The sequence below is a fragment of the Triturus cristatus genome, chromosome 3_1, assembly GCF_964204655.1.
Source record: "Triturus cristatus chromosome 3_1, aTriCri1.1, whole genome shotgun sequence".
Taxonomy (NCBI): Eukaryota; Metazoa; Chordata; class Amphibia; order Caudata; family Salamandridae; genus Triturus; species Triturus cristatus.
In genome coordinates, this window is record NC_140583.1 from 43,374,724 (window position 1) to 43,393,343 (window position 18,620).

The following is an 18,620-nucleotide window of genomic DNA, read 5'->3' on the forward strand; positions in this document are numbered from 1 at the left end:
CTATTTTATGTCTGCAAGGATGGGGGGATAAAAAGTATTGCCTATCTTATATTTCTTAAATTGCACTTACAGAGTGGTGCCTTTTTTGTTACTGTAAAAATGGAAAAATAAAGGGGCATATTTCCAAGCCCCTATTGCCACGACAACATCACTTTTTGTGACGTTGTGGTGGTGATAGGGTCAGCGCCCTATTACCAAGGCAGCGTTAAACCACATAAAGTGGCTAAAAGCCACGTTAAGTGGCTTAAAGCTGCCTTGGTGATAGGGCCCCTTTCACACAAAAATTAGTGTGAAAGGGGCGTGCAGTGGGTGTTGCGGTGGGCGTTCCACCGCAACATCCATTGAATTCGACGCTGCCACCTATTATCAAGAGAGGCGTTAATAGGTGGCAGCACCGAACTTAAGACCAGAAAAATCCTGGTGTTAAGGTGGCGAAATGAGGAGAAATGCCTAATTTCTCCTCGTGTTTGCTTTTTCCATGTTTGCTGCCTTGTGCAGCACACATGGCAAAAGCAAAATGCCATAAACAAACCTTTTTAGGTCTTGCTAGAGCCAGCGCATGCGCTGCTCTGGCAAGAAATTTAGTAGCTGGTTTAAAAGTGCTACCCAGGCCGGCCACCAGCTTGCTATTACGCGCACAAGCGTGCGCGACTTGCACAGCTGCCATGTGGCTTTATCGCGTGAATCCGACCGCGATCACTTTCGTGGCGGGCGCACGCGCACACAACTCCTGGGCTTCCTTTAACGCACTTGAGGTGTCCACTTCTTTTAAATTACTTTCGCGGCGCGCGCGCTCGCGTGCACACAACTCCCGGGCTTCTTTTCATGCACTTGAGGTGCCCACTTTTTTAAATCACTTTCGCGGCACGCGCCTTCGCGTGCATACAACTCCCGGGCTTCTTTTCTTCCGGTGCGGGATTACTTTCGGGGCCGGCCGCTCACTTTCATTTTTTTCCCAGTGTGGGATTAGCGGGATTCGAATAGATATGTCGGCCTCATTTGCATGATTTATAATCTAATTTACTGTGTCCTTGTTCATTAGAAGCGAGCAGTTTGCTTTACACAACGTTCCTTCTAACCTGACACACTGCCTCTTTATCGGTTTCTGCTGATGGCACGTGTACGTTATGAAATGGTCCCCCATTCTCTGCAGCACAAGGGCCTGTAGTGCAGTCCCTCTTACACTGCAACTCCCTTCGCTTACAACAGTGAATATGGAAGGAGGGGCAGCCACACCATGCCCGTGGACATGAAATGTTTTTAACTTCAATGAAGAGAGAGATTTGTTAGCGACAGAAAATGCTTACGCCTTTGCTATGTGAGCACATGAATTTCTTTCAAGCTTGCATAGCAGCTGGTTCTTTGGTGTGACCAACAGTGCGCCTAATGTTTTCTTCCCCTCCACAATACATTTGCTGCAGCTTGAAGTCATTGAGGCAAAACCTCAAAAGTATGTTGAGAAGTGGAGTCGGTTGTTCACCATACAAAACACCACTAAAGAGAGCGAAGCGGGGTGTGGGGGGCGGGGTAAATGTAAAGTAAAAGACTCTGAATGAGTGATCTGAATGAGTGATCTGAATGAGTGATCTGAATGAGTGATCTGAATGAGTGAGCCTGAATGGGTGAGCCTGAATGAGTGAGCCTGAATGGGTGAGCCTGAATGAGTGAGCCTGAATGAGTGATCTGAATGAGTGGGCCTGAATGAGTGATCTGAATGAGTGATCTGAATGAGTGATCTGAATGAGTGAGCCTGAATGGGTGAGCCTGAATGAGTGAGCCTGAATGAGTGATCTGAATGAGTGGGCCTGAATGAGTGATCTGAATGAGTGAGCCTGAATGGCCTAGTGAAGCAATGCATCAAGCACAGTGGACAGGCGCACTGGGAACAGCAGTCAGTGGACATTGAGAACAGAAAACGTTTTCAAGATAATTAGTAAGAAAACAAGCAAACACTGATGAATTCAATAGTTTTGGCTTTTGTACAGTGAAAATATTTGTTTCGATGTATCACCAGAATACACAGGAGGTGTACAGTTTGAGCAGCAGTGTACGCGTCTCCTACTTTCAAGAGCATGCACAGCAGTAGTGTAATCTTCCTCACACACAAAACATACATAGCATGGCCAGCAGCGGTGCAAGACGTCACAGGAAGTATCTGTGAACACTTGCTTACATACACGACCAGTGGATGTATGTCGTTACAACGCACACTTTTACAACGCATGCACTTACAACGCATTTTTTACAACGCATAATCCATTACAACGCATGACATTACAACGCATGACACTACAACGCATTTTTAAAAACTACCTTTACAACGCATTTCCATTACAACGCATACTACCTTTACAACGCATACCATTACAACGCATAATATTAAATTGCATTTAAGGTAAGTATTAGATAGTATAGGGGTAAAAGTTACTTTTCTAACTCCAGGGGGTGCAACATTAGGGTAAGTGTTGGATAGTATAGGGGTAAAAATTACTATTCTAACTCCAGGGGGTGCAACAGTAGGGTAAGTGTTGGATAGTATAGGGGTAAAAATTACTATTCTAACTCCAGGGGGTACAACAGTAGGGTAAGTGTTGGATAGTATAGGGGTAAAAATTACTATTCTAACTCCAGGGGGTGCAACAGTAGGGTAAGTGTTGGATAGTATAGGGGTAAAAATTACTATTCTAACTCCAGGGGGTGAAACAGTAGGGTAAGTGTTGGATAGTATAGGGGTAAAAATTACTATTCTAACTCCAGGGGGTGCAACAGTAGGGTAAGTGTTGGATAGTATAGGGGTAAAAATTACTATTCTAACTCCAGGGGGTGCAACAGTAGGGTAATTGTTGGATAGTGTAGGGGTTTTAATGTAATATTATGCGTTGTAATGGTATGCGTTGTAATGGTAGTATACGTTGTAATGGAATGCGTTGTAAAGGTAGTTTTTAAAAATGCGTTGTAGTGTCATGCGTTGTAATGCCATGCGTTGTAATGGATTATGCGTTGTAAAAAATGCGTTGTAAAGGTTGTTCCCCACGACCAGTACAGCACAGATGCCCATTCCCACAGCTACACTACAGGTAAGAACAGAAAAGGATCTAACACACGCTTTGTAATTTACACAGTTATGTATTAGGTATTATTGATTAGCTTCTTGACAGCTCAGCCCAAAACTGAAACGAGTTTCTAATTGTATGCACTATCACAGACTGTCTGTACTGCTCAAGCAACATGTGTGTCAGAGGGATCCAAACTTCTAGGTGCAGCTTGTCAATGTGTAAAATATCAAAAATATACAGACCCATTAATAAAGAAATTGGAAGTGAGCATTAGTCAAGTGCAAAATTTTACAGCTCAACTAACCCTGACCACAATGCGAGGGTGACCATTTAACAAACATGATACATTCATCACTGGATGTAAGGAGTCATGTAGTCTTCAAGGTCACACTGGTCTGAAACTGTCTTGAAAACAGAACCAACAAGCATTGGCATAGCCAATAGGTCTCACCTTTGGGACATTATAAGTGTTTAGCCATGCAACAGTTAATGTTGTTGCACCTAGGATATTGTGCTGTATAACTAAATACTTATAAGGTCCAAAAAGCGAGACCTATTAGCTATGCCAATGCTTGTTTTAAAATGCCATTTTGTAACTTACATGTGTGCTGCATGAAGCAGCACACATGTAATTTACAAAATGGTATTTTAGGTTTGTTTATGTACAGGAAGGGACACCTTCCTGTACATAAACAAACCTCCTTGCTCGCAGACCCCCAAGGGTGCCTGCGTTGGCGTTAAGTTGACACCAGAACATGGGCTTCTATGGGAATTCTCAAGGGCATATTATCAAGCCCATTATCGCCGCTTTAGCGATAATTTTTACACCGTTTTTTGATAATATGTCCCCTAGCATGCATTCATTAAAAGGTTTTTATGCTTCTATTTCCTATGGCTCAGCCTCTCCCTAGGGTGTTCTGTCTGCAAGGCCACTTCTCTATCAGGGGCGTATTAATTCTATTCTATTCATTCATAAATAAACTCACTCCGCCATTGAAAGCGGCGAGAGCTGACGTCACAGTGGAATGAGACGCTGACGCGGAGGCCTTTACTGCGGGGCATGCCGGGAGTGAGGGCATCCTTACCAGTGAGGGTATTGACATCTTCCCATAGGGGATAGGGGTGGGCGGAATTTGCGAAATTCACTCTAGCAAATTATCGCGAAAATGTTAAAAATCCCCGCAAACACGCGGAAATATTGCGAAGATGCGGAAGTTATTTTCCCCCCCGTTCGTAGTATTTTCTGCGTGGTCGCGGCTCGCCAACTTACCCATGCAGTTGTTCGCGGGCGCGGCCATCTTGTTTTCACTTGTCTCGTGGTGCATGATCGCGAGAAGAAAGACGTGAACGCGCGACGAATGATGTTTCTTCGGGCGCGAACTGTCGCGAGACTGCGCAAATGGCTACCTACAATCCAACATCTCGTGGAGAACGCGACCGGATCGGGAAAACTAGTCGGCGAACGCGGGGATTCAGGTAAGGCGTTCGCGCGCACGCGAGAATGTATTATTTTACAGCGCGAGCAAGCAAAAAATTTCCGGTAAAATGCGGATTGCGGAAATTTTGACATTTTCGCGCTCTCCGCAGAACGCGAAAATGTCAAATTATCGCAATTTCCGCGAGCGGAACGGAATTTTAGCCCAGGCCTAATAGGGGAGTGTCTATGGACGAAATGCAAAGAGGTTTTTGTAGCAGCGCCAGAAGAACCGCGTATGTTTGGGACCCATTTCACGATTTATGATAGCTCTTGTGATATTTTCACTTAAGAGATAGAAGTGCAGAATTAATCATGCGGCACGTGTTAGCGTTAGTTGGGGAGTTGCTCTTTATATATCCTTAAAGTGCCCCGAGGTCCGTGAGCGGCTGCGAGTCATCACTGTTTTTAATCGAATGAAGATACTGTCAATAGAAACGGATATTCCACGAAAGTAACTGTTTCTCGTCTTCCACCACACAGGAAGTGCCGGGGCGCTGAGCAGGGGTGAGGGTGCAGTCAGGGGGTGGGGTGATTGGAGGGCCGCTGGGTTCTGAGAGCGGAAGCTGGCTGTTGCGATGTTCTTTGAAGAGGTTCCTTTTCAGCTCTTTCCTGAAGTGGAGCAGGATTGTGGTGGTCCTGTTCATACACGCCAGCTAACCCGGTTCAGGTGGGAGACTGGATTTTTTAAAGGCACAAACGTCTTTATTCGTGCAGGCTCCCGCCTGTAACGGCCTCTGCTCCAATAAAAGTGAATGAGAAAATGCACCCTCCACGATTTACGTTCGCAAAATCTCCCTCTTTATAATTTCAAAATGTTGCATGTGTGTCTGATGAATGTGGCAATTTTCTTCCACAAACTGGAGTTGGGGCTGCGCACCGTCTCTTGCCTTGTTTTCAGATGGGCTTTGAATTTCGGTATCTTTTCACCGGTGACTTGATGCTTTTCTGAGCAGTACAGACATGCATGTTTGCCTTAATTGCTTTCAGTCTTAAAAGATTCTTTCTAGTTCATGTTTGAGAAACATAGAAGCGGATGAAACTTCACTCACATCTGCCTTCTTTTGCAGAGAATGAAGGCATCAACCTTACTCTAGCACTGAAGAATGTGAAAGTTAACAAGCATACATCCAGAGGAAAGCCAGCAGGAGGAACCTGTGTGCATTCACATTGCAAATATGAAGAACTTGGGCAGTGTCAGGGAAAGATCAGCCTTCCTGCACCCAGGCATAATGTCCTGAGGAAGAAGGGATCTCTTGGACATCCCTCTTAGTGTGGCCTTTGCCCATGGTCAGACCAATGGATTTTATTTAGGCTGTCACAATTAGGCAATTCTCAATCCTGGCCAACCCTTCAGATGCACCAGCCATGTGGAAAATATCCCAGTTTACCTCTGTGCCTGATTGAATTAAATGCATCGCCCTAGGCTACCATCAACCGTCTCATTTAGAGGTCAGTTAACAATGACCATGTCAGTCGCTCCACCATGACATGGCAGCACAGCGAGCTAGTCAGAATTTTTCCATTATCCATAGACAAAGTGTGGGGTTATATTGGGAAAATCAAAGTTAAACTCTTGAATGCTCTGGGAGTTCTCCCCCAGCACGTAGGAGACATTGTGGATGGCATCGTGTTTTTGTGTGTGCTCAGTTTCACCATGTGTGTGACCAGGCCAGAGAAGAAGAAACACTGTTGTATGTCTGCCCAGAATAGGCTGTATCTTCAGATGCCGTGTGTTTTTGATGGCGGAGGTGGTTATTGCTCCACAATAAAAAAATCATCATTTTCCTTACCTTCTTATGGGGCGATGAGGGCCTCAAGAGCTGTCCTGACAAAGCATCTGCTAGTTTTAGTTTTTTATTTGAAACGTTATCCCACTCTGGCCTGACCTGACTATTACTATTACAGATACAGCTCGAGTTCTCCTCTTTCGACGTTGAGCGCTTCCCTGAATGTGGCTGTGACTACCTGGCGGTGAACGATGGAGGTACAACAAATTCTCCCTTGCTGGGCAAGTACTGCGGGAACTCTCCATTGCAGCCCATCACCTCCACTGGAAATATGCTGCTACTTCAGTTCCACAGTGACGTCTGGGTCAACAAACCGGGCTTCTCCATAGCTTACTCCTTCAGTAAGTACTGTGCATACTTTGCAAGATGATGCTAGCCTCTGCAGATGTCCACTAACCGTGCTCCTACTGTAGCCAATTTGCCCCGCTTCTTCTGCTCCTGACAGCATGACAACAAATATGGTGGGCTACCACTGCCCCTTGATGCATGATGGAGTAGGTGCTCACAACTCTCCGTTGTGACCACAGTTTCACTCCTAGTCTCCGTCTCCCATTTGCATCTGTCAGTCTGTCTCCTTTAGCCCTGCTATAGCCTATCTCCTTCTCCACCCCCAGTTCTGCTGATCTCTTTTTTAGGTCTGGAGTTAGCAGAGACCTTTTGATTTTACAAAAATAATATGTATAATATACCTACTTAAAGGGACTTTCAGCCTCCTCGCTTTACCCATTAGTCTGTTGCTACGTCATTCCCACTTTGCTTCTGCATTCTACAGCACACAGCATGAGGTAATGGGTCAACCTTCTTAAGCCTCCGGTTAACATCACTTTGAGTGACTGCATTTTGCTCCTTCACATGGTGCACATCCACACACAAGGAGTTTCCTTTAGTGCCAATGTTGCCTGATGTGATAGTACCATGCATCTGAAGTGAGCACAGTGCACATTCCAGCTTTATCAGTTCCCGTACGCTTCAAATGCTATTTTAAATTCCTTTTGAAGTGGAGTGCTTCTATTTCACAGCAGAACATATTGTGTTCTTGGACCGGTTCCACTCTTTGATAAACTTTACCCAGGCAGAAAACCAAACTTTGTGTTTATTTTGCAAGACACTTGTAACAGTTTTATTTAAACATACGTGGGGTGTAATTTGGAATTTAATGTCCTTTATTTTCTACTGTTAAGCCTCTTTTCTTCCTTATTTCGATCTTCTTTCTTTCCTTTTTTTTTTCTTCCTTCTTTCCTTACTGTTTGCCTTCTGTTTTTCTTCTTTCTTTTTTTCTTTTCTACTTTAATTTCCTCTTTTTTGCCTTTCCTTTTACTCTTTCCTTCTTTTTCATTTTACCTTCTTCCTCTTTTATTTCCTTTGTTTCATTCCTCCTTTTTTCTTCTTTATCTTTCTTTTTTTCCCTTTTCGTCTGGCCTTTTTTCTTCTTTTCTTTCCTTCTATTCTTTTTTCCTTCTTTCTTTTTCTTTCTTTCTATTTTTCCTTCTTTCCTTCTTTCTATTTTTCCTTCTCTCTTTTCTTTCTTTTTTACCTACTTTCCTCTTTTCTTTCATTCTTGCCTTCTTTCTTTCCTTTTTGCTTTCTTTCCTTCTTTTTGCTTTCATTACTTTTTCTTTCCTTTCCTGTATCTTTTTTTTGCCTTCTTTACTGTTTTCTTTCTTCTTTTATGCCTTCTGTCATTCTTTCTTTCCTTTTTGCTTTAACTCTTTCTTTCTTTTTTGCTTTCTTTCCATTTTGCCTTCCTTACTTTTTCTTTCCTTCTTTCTTTAATTTTGTCTTCTTTCTTTTGTTCTTTTTTAGCCATTTTTCTTTGTTTTGTGTTCTCTCATTTTTTTCTTCTTTATTTTTCCTTGGTTATTGCTATTTTGCTTTCTTTCTTCCCTTCTTCCTTCCTATTATCTTTTTCTTTCTTTCCTTCTTTCCTTCTCTTCTTTTATGCTCTTTGCTTCCTTCTTTCTTTCTTTCCTTTTTGCATTCTTTATTTCTTTCTTTCTTGGCTTTTTTCCTTTCCATTTTTTCTTCTTTCTTCTTTTTAGCCTTCCTTCCCCTTTTGCCTCCCTTTCTTCTTTTTTTTTGCACTTCTCCCTTCTTTTTTTGTTTGACTTCTTTCCTTTTTGATCTGCCCTCCTTTCTTTTTTTCCTTCCTTCCTTTCTTGTATTCTTTCTCAACGGCAAGGCTAGCAGCCAATGCCAGACCGATGGCCTTTTAGGTCTGCATTAGACCGTTTGAATTTTTGGCTGTTGGTCATAGGTGTGTTTTATTCTGTGCCCCCTATCCTAGCGCCTCTCCTCATCTCTCCTCTGCCACTCTGCAACCCTACACAGGTTGTCATACTGAAGCTATTCTCTGTTGTGGGTTATATTTTTGAGAGGGCATCACCTCTTCCCCAGATACCACTGTCCTCTGCCACCTCATCCTTCTTTCTCTACTTAATATGCATTAAAGGATAATATAATATAACTCTAAAGCAGAACCTAAATACCACTGTATTTGGCCAGTTATGGTATACTACACACACCATAACTTGTGCCCCGCTGTTTTAAGCAGGTCCTGACTATCAAAAAGAAGAACAGTGAGGCTTGGCAATGAGGAACAGTTTAAGTTAAATTAAACAATAACAGCTGGGAACAGCAGCCACATCTCTTACAGTTGCATGCTGGATTCAACTTATATTAGGTACATGGCATGCTTTATACTGTAGAGCTGGTGCTATAAAGAGAAGCTCATCCCCTTTTTTGTAGGAAATACTGATGCAGTGGGTCATAAAATACCTGTTGGATGCTTGATCCCAACCTTATAGAAGGCGCCATAATACCAATAGAAGGTCACATCCTGAGGTGGTCCAGATGGCCGGGTGTGTTATGTGTGTATAATCTAGGAGGATGCTTACTGCCAGGCATTGTTTGGACTTTATCTGATGATTGCAGCTGGATGGTTGCTCTGGTATCGGTTTCGCTGGCATCATATTCATGGTTTGGATACAGGCCCTCTGCTGAGCCTTTGTTTGTGTTTGAGTGTGTGCATCTGATTTGTTAAATCCTTGGACTATATGTGACTTACTGTTGCAGTCTTCCAGGTGTGTTTGAGGCTGTTCTATATCTGGTGTTACCATCACAGGAAGCTCTAGGGGTGGGCAGAGGGCAGCTGCGTTATGTTGATCTGATAAAAGAAGACTCTGAAACTGTAACAAGTGTTTTATTGTGAATGTGGGTAGCGCAGGCAACAGTTGCTCTGCGGTTTACTTTACTCCTTAAAGCAGAACCTTTTTATAAATCGATCCTAAGCTAACATTCCCCCCCTTTAGTTGAGTTATCATCTATTGCACTGGCTGTTTGTGTCCATGTCTTGCATGTGGGGGATGCATGTTTCCTGCTTGTAGCCTGCATGTCACCCTCGGCTTTGTGTATCCTAGCCAGATGTATTCAACTTATTTTCAGAGTAGCCTTCTTCACACAGGCACATATTAGTTGCAAGGTACAGCACAGCAAATGCAAGATTATAACCAATGGTAACAAGGCCTTGCATAGGCCTGTGAGCCACTTTGGCACCCAGACAAACCAGCCGGTGAATCATTCTATGCTTGGGGTGCCTCCTTCTTTAACCATGACCTGCTGTAGGTTGTGCAGTGCTTGGATGGCGATTGACAGCTTGCCATTGTCCAAATTGTTCATGGGGATGACGGTACAGCATGCTGTACCTATCTTGGTGCATATGCCAGCTTCCATTGCGGTCATTAAGTCCAACACATACCGATGCTGCAGCACTATGTGGTGCTCATTTCTTCTTTGATTGCGTTGAGGCCATCTTCGGGGGTGTTCATCATTTTCAGCACTTCCTATCTCGAGATCTGCAGCCAGTCGGCTCTGGCCTTGGTTTGCAAGGTGAAGAAGGGGATTGACCTTCCTACACCTATTTGTGCATCCGAGAAGATCCAAAACTCTTCAGGAATGTCCTTGAATCTGTCCCAACCAAAGTACTCGGCTGACCGTCTTTTGCGTATTTGATGTAGAATCGCTGTGCCTTTGCTCATGGGGTGGTGATGCAGTGCGGAAAAATCTTCTCCAGGCATGACCCAGGTGGGCGTGTAGAGGGTGATCAGTTAGCAGACCTCTCTCCAGTCTGAGATGAGCTGGCTGTAGGCGTGTTCGCCACATTGTCAGTAAAATGTCCATCAAGGTGGAGGTGCTCCACTGCATATCATTATTATAGGTTATACTCCTGCAATTGCTGTTCACCCGACAGGTATCGTCCCCTTCCCCCTAAAATACAAGGAATACATTGGTAGTTTCCGGCCTACTGTGGGTTTCTCCTTACCCTCTATCCATGTGTACCCTCCTGCCTCTGAATTCTAGGTGTCTTGGCAATAGGTCAGTAGGGTGTAATTCAACCCACCCCCAGGGGACCTGCTGTTACTTTTGTTCCCCAAATTCATTACCCTGCAGGTGAACTGAACATCGGTGTTCCACTTGGTCATAAATACGGCTCCAGTTACACTAAGGGCTAGCCCTGGTCCACAATGGGGTACTTGTGTGAACACGGTATTGTACTGGGCTGAGGACTTGGTGAGCTCCAACAAATCCTTGTGGGGGCTGGTTTTAGGCCCTGTGTTCCAATACAGTGTCTGGCCCTTTTTCTTGAGCTTGTCTAGCTCAGACTGGATTTCATCTTGCTCTATCACGATGTAAAAGACTTCGGGTATGATGACGTACTTGGTTAGGTTCACTGTGACCTCCTGTGGTGTTATGGTGTTGGGCTGGAGTTTGGTTCTTATTCGGCATAGGTACAAGTGCATGAGGCACAAGGTTTTTCTGGGTGGTACCTTTTGAGACAGATATAGTCTGTCTGTGGATGAGATCCAGTCCGAGATGGCTGCATAAGTTCTGCGTAAATGTAATGATTGCATAGTTACAGCCTTGTTAATTGTATAAGTTAATAGTACCTAAGTGATTAGATGAATGTATACGTAGTGCCTGCATACTTCAATAACTACATCATTTCTGCCTGCCTGATTGCAAGAGTACATGTATAGTTTCTGGATAATTGAATAACTCCATGGATAGTGGTGACTGCCTGGGTAGTGGCTGGGTGATTCCACGACTGCCTGAATACTGCCTGACTGACTGAGAAAGTACCTTCATTCCTGTTAGATGCATAACTATTGTCACTATATCTTTGAATCATTGGTTATCTCCATCTGTCAGCATCAAACTACCTATTTTACTGTATACATGCTTTTCTTCTGAGCTATGTGTGAGTGAAATCTGGGTCTCAAACTTGATATATAAATGCATAGATGACCCTCTAGTAACATTACGTTGCTTTGCTACTGAGCGTGCACATGCATCAGTAAGTTTCTAAAACGGAAAACAACATTTTGAAATTTTTCAAAGCCCAAATCCTTTTGTGAATGGCATACCTACATCATTTCCCAAATACTTCTTCTGCTTTTAAAACATATATTCAGCATATCTCAAACAAAAGTTACACTTGAAATTAAGCTAGCACAAGAACGCTTGAGGCATTCTTCACTATTAATCCATCTCAATTTTAAACAAAACATGTTTAAAGAAAAACACAACACTCACAATATACCTGAAAATTTCATGAGCCCTACTAAACATAGATCATCCTGTAAACATATATGCGATTTCTTAATAGATTCAAGCCAATCCATCGCAAAATATATACCTCTCTGCATCTTTAAGCAAACTCAAAAGTCCCACTGTATATATAGCAATGTGCAAGCACAAAAACTATATCTCACCATCTAAGCGTATGCAAAGTGGTCATATAAGTTAAATACCACATTGACAAACACTTCCTAATATATACCAAACAAGGATTACTTTTTCTAATGCATATGCATGCAGAAAACGTGTTTTCATCTTTTATATCTCACTACACTATTCCTGTTTAATAATGTTACTAAAAGTACCACAACTCACAGAATGCAAATGACAGTTGTATCTATTCTGCTTTTGATGTTTACACATTTAAAATATTCTTAGTTCCTCATTGCAACTTTCCACAAAACGATACTGTTATTTTTCAATAAAATACACAATGTAACAAACAGGCACTAATTCATTTTTCTCTTACTTCCCAAAACATTCAACACTAACCTCTTAAACACTAAGAGGCAGATTTACAAGAAACTGACGCATCTCTGCGTTATAGCAGAGATGCGTCAGTTTCCTTGCGCCAAGCCAAAAAACCCTTGCACCATCATGGATGCGTCGCATTTATTATAATGCGGCACACTATGGCACAAGGATTGACAGATGCGTCACACATCTGTTGGCGGAAAGGTCACGCATTGCTGGAGTGCAGCAATGCTCTGAGAGGCCTATACTTATTGTGCTGCGTCACTCCTTATGCCTGCTCCAAGCAGGTGTAAGGATTTGACGCAGTGGTGTCGAAGTGATGCAGTGAAATCTTGTAGATTTCACAGAGTCACTTCTACAAGGCTTTTTTGCTTGGGAAGGCCCACCCTTCATACATTAAACCTGACGCATGTATAATGTGGCGCAGGGCTGCACAACGTAACGCGTCTTCCTAGATATGTCACTTTGTAAATGGGCCGAAACGTGGCGCATTGTTTATGCCGCCGCAGCGTCACAAAAGGGATGCTACGGCGGTGCAAAAGTGTTGCAAGGGGCTTGTTAATCTTCCCCATACCCTCTAATAGATACAGTTCAACTGATAGATTTTTTCTCATCACTGTGATACTCCTTTTAATCAATCTACCATATAAATCTTAATTTCTAATGTACATTTGTACAATAATTTGTAAAATAATTACAAAGTTATATACATACCACTGAACTCAGTTTGTAGATTATATTGTTGTTTTAGCTCTTTCTGCATGGTTTGGACACTGTTATGACAACTTTCCACTCTATCATTTTGAGAAAGGCAGCAAATGACATCATGTCTTTCATTTTAGACTACTGCATAACCACCTGTGAATGGTTAGCATCTGTTAACCCCTTCCCTCTCTTTGGAAACAAGGTTCCTGTTACTGCTTTTTCGCAATATTTTCGTAATCATCGCAGAATATTCACAGAAAAAAAGGGAGTTAAAACCAATATCAGCTTCATTTAAATAAATGTAAATGCTACATAACAGTTTCTTATATAGTCCTGAGTTGGAAATTAAAACTTGCCATTACTTACATTGTGTCATCACTCCTCAACTTTTCAAAAAACAATTCTGTCTCTTTAACACCCTCCCCCCTATACAGTCAAAGCTCAATCTAGCTAGCAACCAAGTGGAACCAGTAGATCAAAGGTTCACAGAACATTCTAGAAAGTACATTCTGCTTTCAAATAAGATACAGCAGGTGTGGTTCACTCCACCGATTTAAAAGCATTTCTATGTCTGTATTACATTTCTTTTTTTAAACAGCAGCCAATAATAATACTTCTTTCTCAGCCATCTAACACACTACCTAACTTGTATTCACTTTTATGCTAACAGCATCCAATTACATTTGTATATATACTGTTTGTAAAAACAAAAAACAACTCCATTTTAACTGCTTTTTCATTTGGAAAGCTACTTCCTTCAGCTCCAGCCTTCTCCTAACTACTATTGCTCCTTCACTTCAACATGCTTACAATATGGATTGTTGGCCATAGCTACATCTATTGGGCTAAGGAGGCTGCAAAAAAGAGAGGTACTGATATAAACTTGGGTTGGCCAAATGTGCAGATTACTTGGTTTGGCCAGAGAGGGTTAACATTTCATCAGCTGCTGGCTTTGGTTAAATCCATTGTGGATTCCCAAGCTCCTCACCTCATGATTGTGCATTGTGGTGGCAAAGACCTAGGCACATTGACTGGGGTAGGGCTGGAAATCCTACTGAAAGAAACCTTTGCAGAACTGATGTCGCTTTTCACTACTGACATGGTGTACTCTAATCTATGCCAGAGACAGAAATGGAACTGGTCAAATCAATTCTGTCCACAGATTGGCAAAGCCAGGAAACATATTAATAAAACTGTTTCTGCATTCCTCAGAAATTACCTGCATGGGCCGTTTCTATAACAACAACCTGCGTTTTGACATGCATGGAATTTATAGAAATGATGGAGTGCACTTTATAGATGAAGGCAACATGGTGTTTCTAAGTAACCTGAAACTGTGCATCCGGTCTTATAAGTAGCAGCCAAATACATACAACCAACACAAACGGTCTTGTCAGAGCCACCATAGTACCCAAAAAATTGTAAAGTCTTTTTCTAATGTTTTTTTTTCACTTTAGTTTCTGGGGTCGTTCGGACAACTTTCCGATCCCCGCAGACATGTTGCGAAAACAGAAAGCAAAAGCAGGCAATCAGTGGCCACCAACACATCCAAAAATATGTACAGAAAAAATTCTTAACATTGTCCTACCCACATTACTATATACATGCTTCTTTCAAAACATGTTTAAACTCATATTTTTGTACTAAGTTTCTTTAAAAACCATCTTTCAGACCTATTTTGCATTTTCGCTGTTATTCGGGACATCATGATGAAGTTGTTAACCGCGGCGCTGATCGCGTCTTTCCCATAAAGTTAAAACACACATATGCACAGACAGTACAGTATTCTACACTCTAGAGGTTTATTACTTTACACTTTAAACTCATGTTTTTCTAGTGTATTTCTAAAACAACCAACTCTAAAACCTATTTTCCATTTTCGTGGTGACTCCGGAGATGGCAATGATGTCACTCATCGCGATCCCCATGGGTATGTCGCGAAGGCGGAAAGCAAAAGCAAGATTTCAATAGCCACCACCACATTCAAAAATTATAACTATATAATTAATTCTAACCATCTCAGTAGATAACTCACTATGGGCACATGCATCAAAGGTTTTTGTGAGCGCAAACGGTGCGATTCGCAAAAATCCAGTTTGCGATGCATGAAAGTGTTGGGCACACGCAAATTAGGTCATCACAATCTCTTGCGACTTCCTAAATTGTGATTGCATTTCAGGAATCGCAATTTGCGATTCCTTAAATGCAATGCAAGAAGCAATTTGAAATAGCGATTTCGCCATTTGGGCCCGCAAATTACCGAGAAATTAAACTGGTCGGTAATTTGCAAAAACGTTGAAAAATGCACTAAAGTGCATTTTTCAAAGTTTCAGGTTACACACACACACATGCCCTTGGGTGAACACCACAATTTCAGGGGTGCAACAGGGTGTCCTTTTGACACCCTTGCACCCTTAAAATTTCATGCGCAATTTGCGAGTACCAATTGCAATTTGTGAGTCGCAATTAAGGAATGTTTAGGAATTGCTATTTTTATAGCGATTCCTACATGCATAGGCTTTTGCAATTCCTTTATTGTGATTCCTTAATAATCGACATTAAGGACTCGCAAAATCATACCTTGATGCATATGCCCCCATATAAATAATTCTATAAAAACATTTATCAGAATTTCCATATCCCTATAAGAATGCGCATTATTTATTCACCAATATTCGTGACAAAGTTGGTAGTTCCGATGTCCCCACGATGATACACGGGGGCCTCGCTAGCAGTCGCGGCTTTGTCGCAAATATCGCACGCAATTAAAAAAATCAATTTTGGATACATAACTTGTATCACTAACACCTCCATTTCTCAACCATAGGGTCAGGGTATCTCCACCCTGACTCCTTATGTGGGCTTTAACACGCATTTTGAGCCCCGGAAACCGTTCCCGATAGATTACATGGTGGTGGCAATTTTCTATTTAGTTTGCAACCAGCTAATTAGAGTATTCCTGTTGGTGCGTGCATTCGCAATTAATTGTTTCTCCGTGGCCAGAGATATCACTATAATTGTAAACTTACATTTCTCAAAAAACACTGAATGGATTTACACCAAATTATCAAAAGGCACTTCCTTGAACCAACATCTACCTCCCTGCCTAATCTGGTGTAAGTCCATTCAGCGGTTCGGGCTGTAGAGGTGGCTAAAGGTTCCTATGAGAACTAACATTACAAGCACAACCTTATTTTGTGCCCCAAATTCTCAGTCCCCAATGCACAGATCTCCCCCAAAATGTCTCAATCAATAGTACCCACCATGACACTTTTGTGGCAAACTTTCATGCAGATTGGTCAAATTACACGACCACCAGTAGTTAATATAGAGGAATGTGGCAACCAAAAAGGCATCTATGTATCTGATAGTGACATCTGGCTGCAGATTCCTTTTCTTAGAATCTTTCCCAGGCACCAGACTAGGTCTGGAACTTTTCAGCATTATCTCTGCGTGTCGCTAGAGGGTGTCAAGCGACTCTGAAGCGATGTCGTCTCCTGAATGTGACGTACATATATGCCTTCCCCCGACGCATTGACGTCAGTTCCTTCTTTTCCGCGCTAGCAATGCGGTTCCGAATTGTAGTTCTTCTGCCCGTTTTTTGACCTACTTGAAGTTTCTTCATCGACGGGGCAGTGTGGCTTTTTTCCTACCCTTTTTCAATGTCATCAGGGTTCAAGCCATGTGAGTCCTGTGGAAGATAAATGTTCACCACGGACCCTCACTCGGTTTGCATGTGGTGTCTGGGTGAGCACCAAGGCTCCGACAAGTGCGCCTCTTTTGTCGTCCGCTCCGACTGAAGGTGTAAAGAGAACGTTGCATGTAGCTCATTGCGGTGCTGATGTCAGTCATCGAAGTCTTCTTAACGACCTGGGTCCCCTGCATGCTCCACAGACTGACAGCGTTTCCACTCTAGGAGCCGTTGCCGTGGACATCATTCTCCATCTGCATCCGGAGGTAAGTCTCCACGTTGTCTGTCAAAGTCGCTGTGCCACCCACCTTCCTCGGCTACCAATGGTCTCTGCTCTTCTGTTTAAGTGTTGGCCCAGAGCCTTCCTACCTATCCTGGGTAAGTTTGACCCAGATCAGAAAATATTATCAATCTGTTCATTCTATTTTTGGGTCCTCATTTTCTTCTGGAGTGCCCTTGGGCCCCACGGGGGTGCCTGAGTCGCTGCCAGTGGGTTCTCTCTAGGCTTCAGGTCATCTTCCCGTTTCTGAAACTGTAGCGGCGCCAGTGCGCAGCCCATCAAGGCTTGAGTGCCTACTTCTGGTTTGCCAACTCCGATATCAGTGTTGGGCTCTTGTCTGCCAGTGCCAACAGTGGTGCGATTGACGATGCTCCTTCTGTGGAGCACTGTTGTGAAGGTAATAAGGAAGGTTTGGTGTGTCCCATCCCATGTCGGACTCAGTTCCACCCTCTATGTTGTCTATTGGTTATTTGACTTGGGTAACGCCAGTGGCTTGGAATATTCTCCAGCCTCATGTCGCCTCCTGATTTGGCTCTGGAGGCGTGTTCCACTCTAGCGGACATGCTCAGGCGAGTTTCGGTTGTATTGGATTTGCAACTTCCTTCTGTGGATTTTTCAACAGACCCTCTGCTTGGCATTCTGCATCCTGACCAGTCTAACGTAGAGCCTGTCCTTCTTTATGGTGAATGTCTTTTGGATATCCTATTGGGTACTTGGGCTAAACCCGAAATAGAACTCCCTGTGGATCATTCTATTTCTAACAGACATCGCCCGGCACAGGAGGATACGGCCTGCCTTTTTAAACATTCATCTAATCAGATGTTTGTGGTACAGGCTGCTTAGCCAACCAAAATATTGATTTTATTCATCCTATCCCTCCGTAAGGAGAGGCCAGGAAACTTGACACTTGTGGTAGGCATATTTTCTCTTGTTCTCGCTCTGCCCTGGGATCTCTGAACACTGCTTCTCCCATGCCTTGTGGGACTCAGTGAAACACCTCTTGCCCTCTCTTTCACAGGAAGCCCAGAATGCTCTCGTTCCATTGGTACGAGATGGACAACAAGCAGCCAAACTTAGCATCTGCTGTGGTATGGATACCACTGATTCTGTTGGTTAGTCTATGACATCTTCTGTAGCTCTACGCTGGCATGCATTGTTGCGTACCTCTAGGTTTTCGGAGGCTGTGCAAACTACTTGATTGACATTCATTTTGATGGCGTCTCCCTTTTTGGCGTGCATGCTAATTCGGCTTTGAGCCGATTCAGAGATAATCATGGTGGTACCGAGTCTTAACTCAGTTGTTTGTACTAGGTTTTTCTGTGACAATTTGTTTTCCCTTGTTAGTCTCCTATCATCCTCCATAGGGCGGAGTATTTCTCTCCCTTCTGGTGTAGTGTTCCTGTGTGCTACAGGTGCTTTACTTCTATTTTATTCTGTCAGCTACAGGTATAGTTTTGAGCCATCTGGAGCATATCTTACTATGGAGCCTCGTGGGAGCCTGTTCTTTCAGGTTCTT

At 42.9% G+C, this 18,620-nt stretch overlaps 1 protein-coding gene across 3 annotated transcripts in view; it reads left to right on the top strand.

The window, feature by feature from the left end:
* LOC146859658 (astacin-like metalloendopeptidase) overlaps positions 1-18,620 on the top strand; it is a 450,020-nt gene that overhangs the window by 377,137 nt on the left and 54,263 nt on the right. For all 3 annotated transcript variants that reach the window (XM_085646718.1, XM_085646720.1, XM_085646719.1), the window contains one exon: positions 6,439-6,661. In XM_085646718.1, coding sequence (XP_085502844.1) covers positions 6,439-6,661 — 223 coding nt within the window. The remainder of the gene's footprint in view (positions 1-6,438; positions 6,662-18,620) is intronic.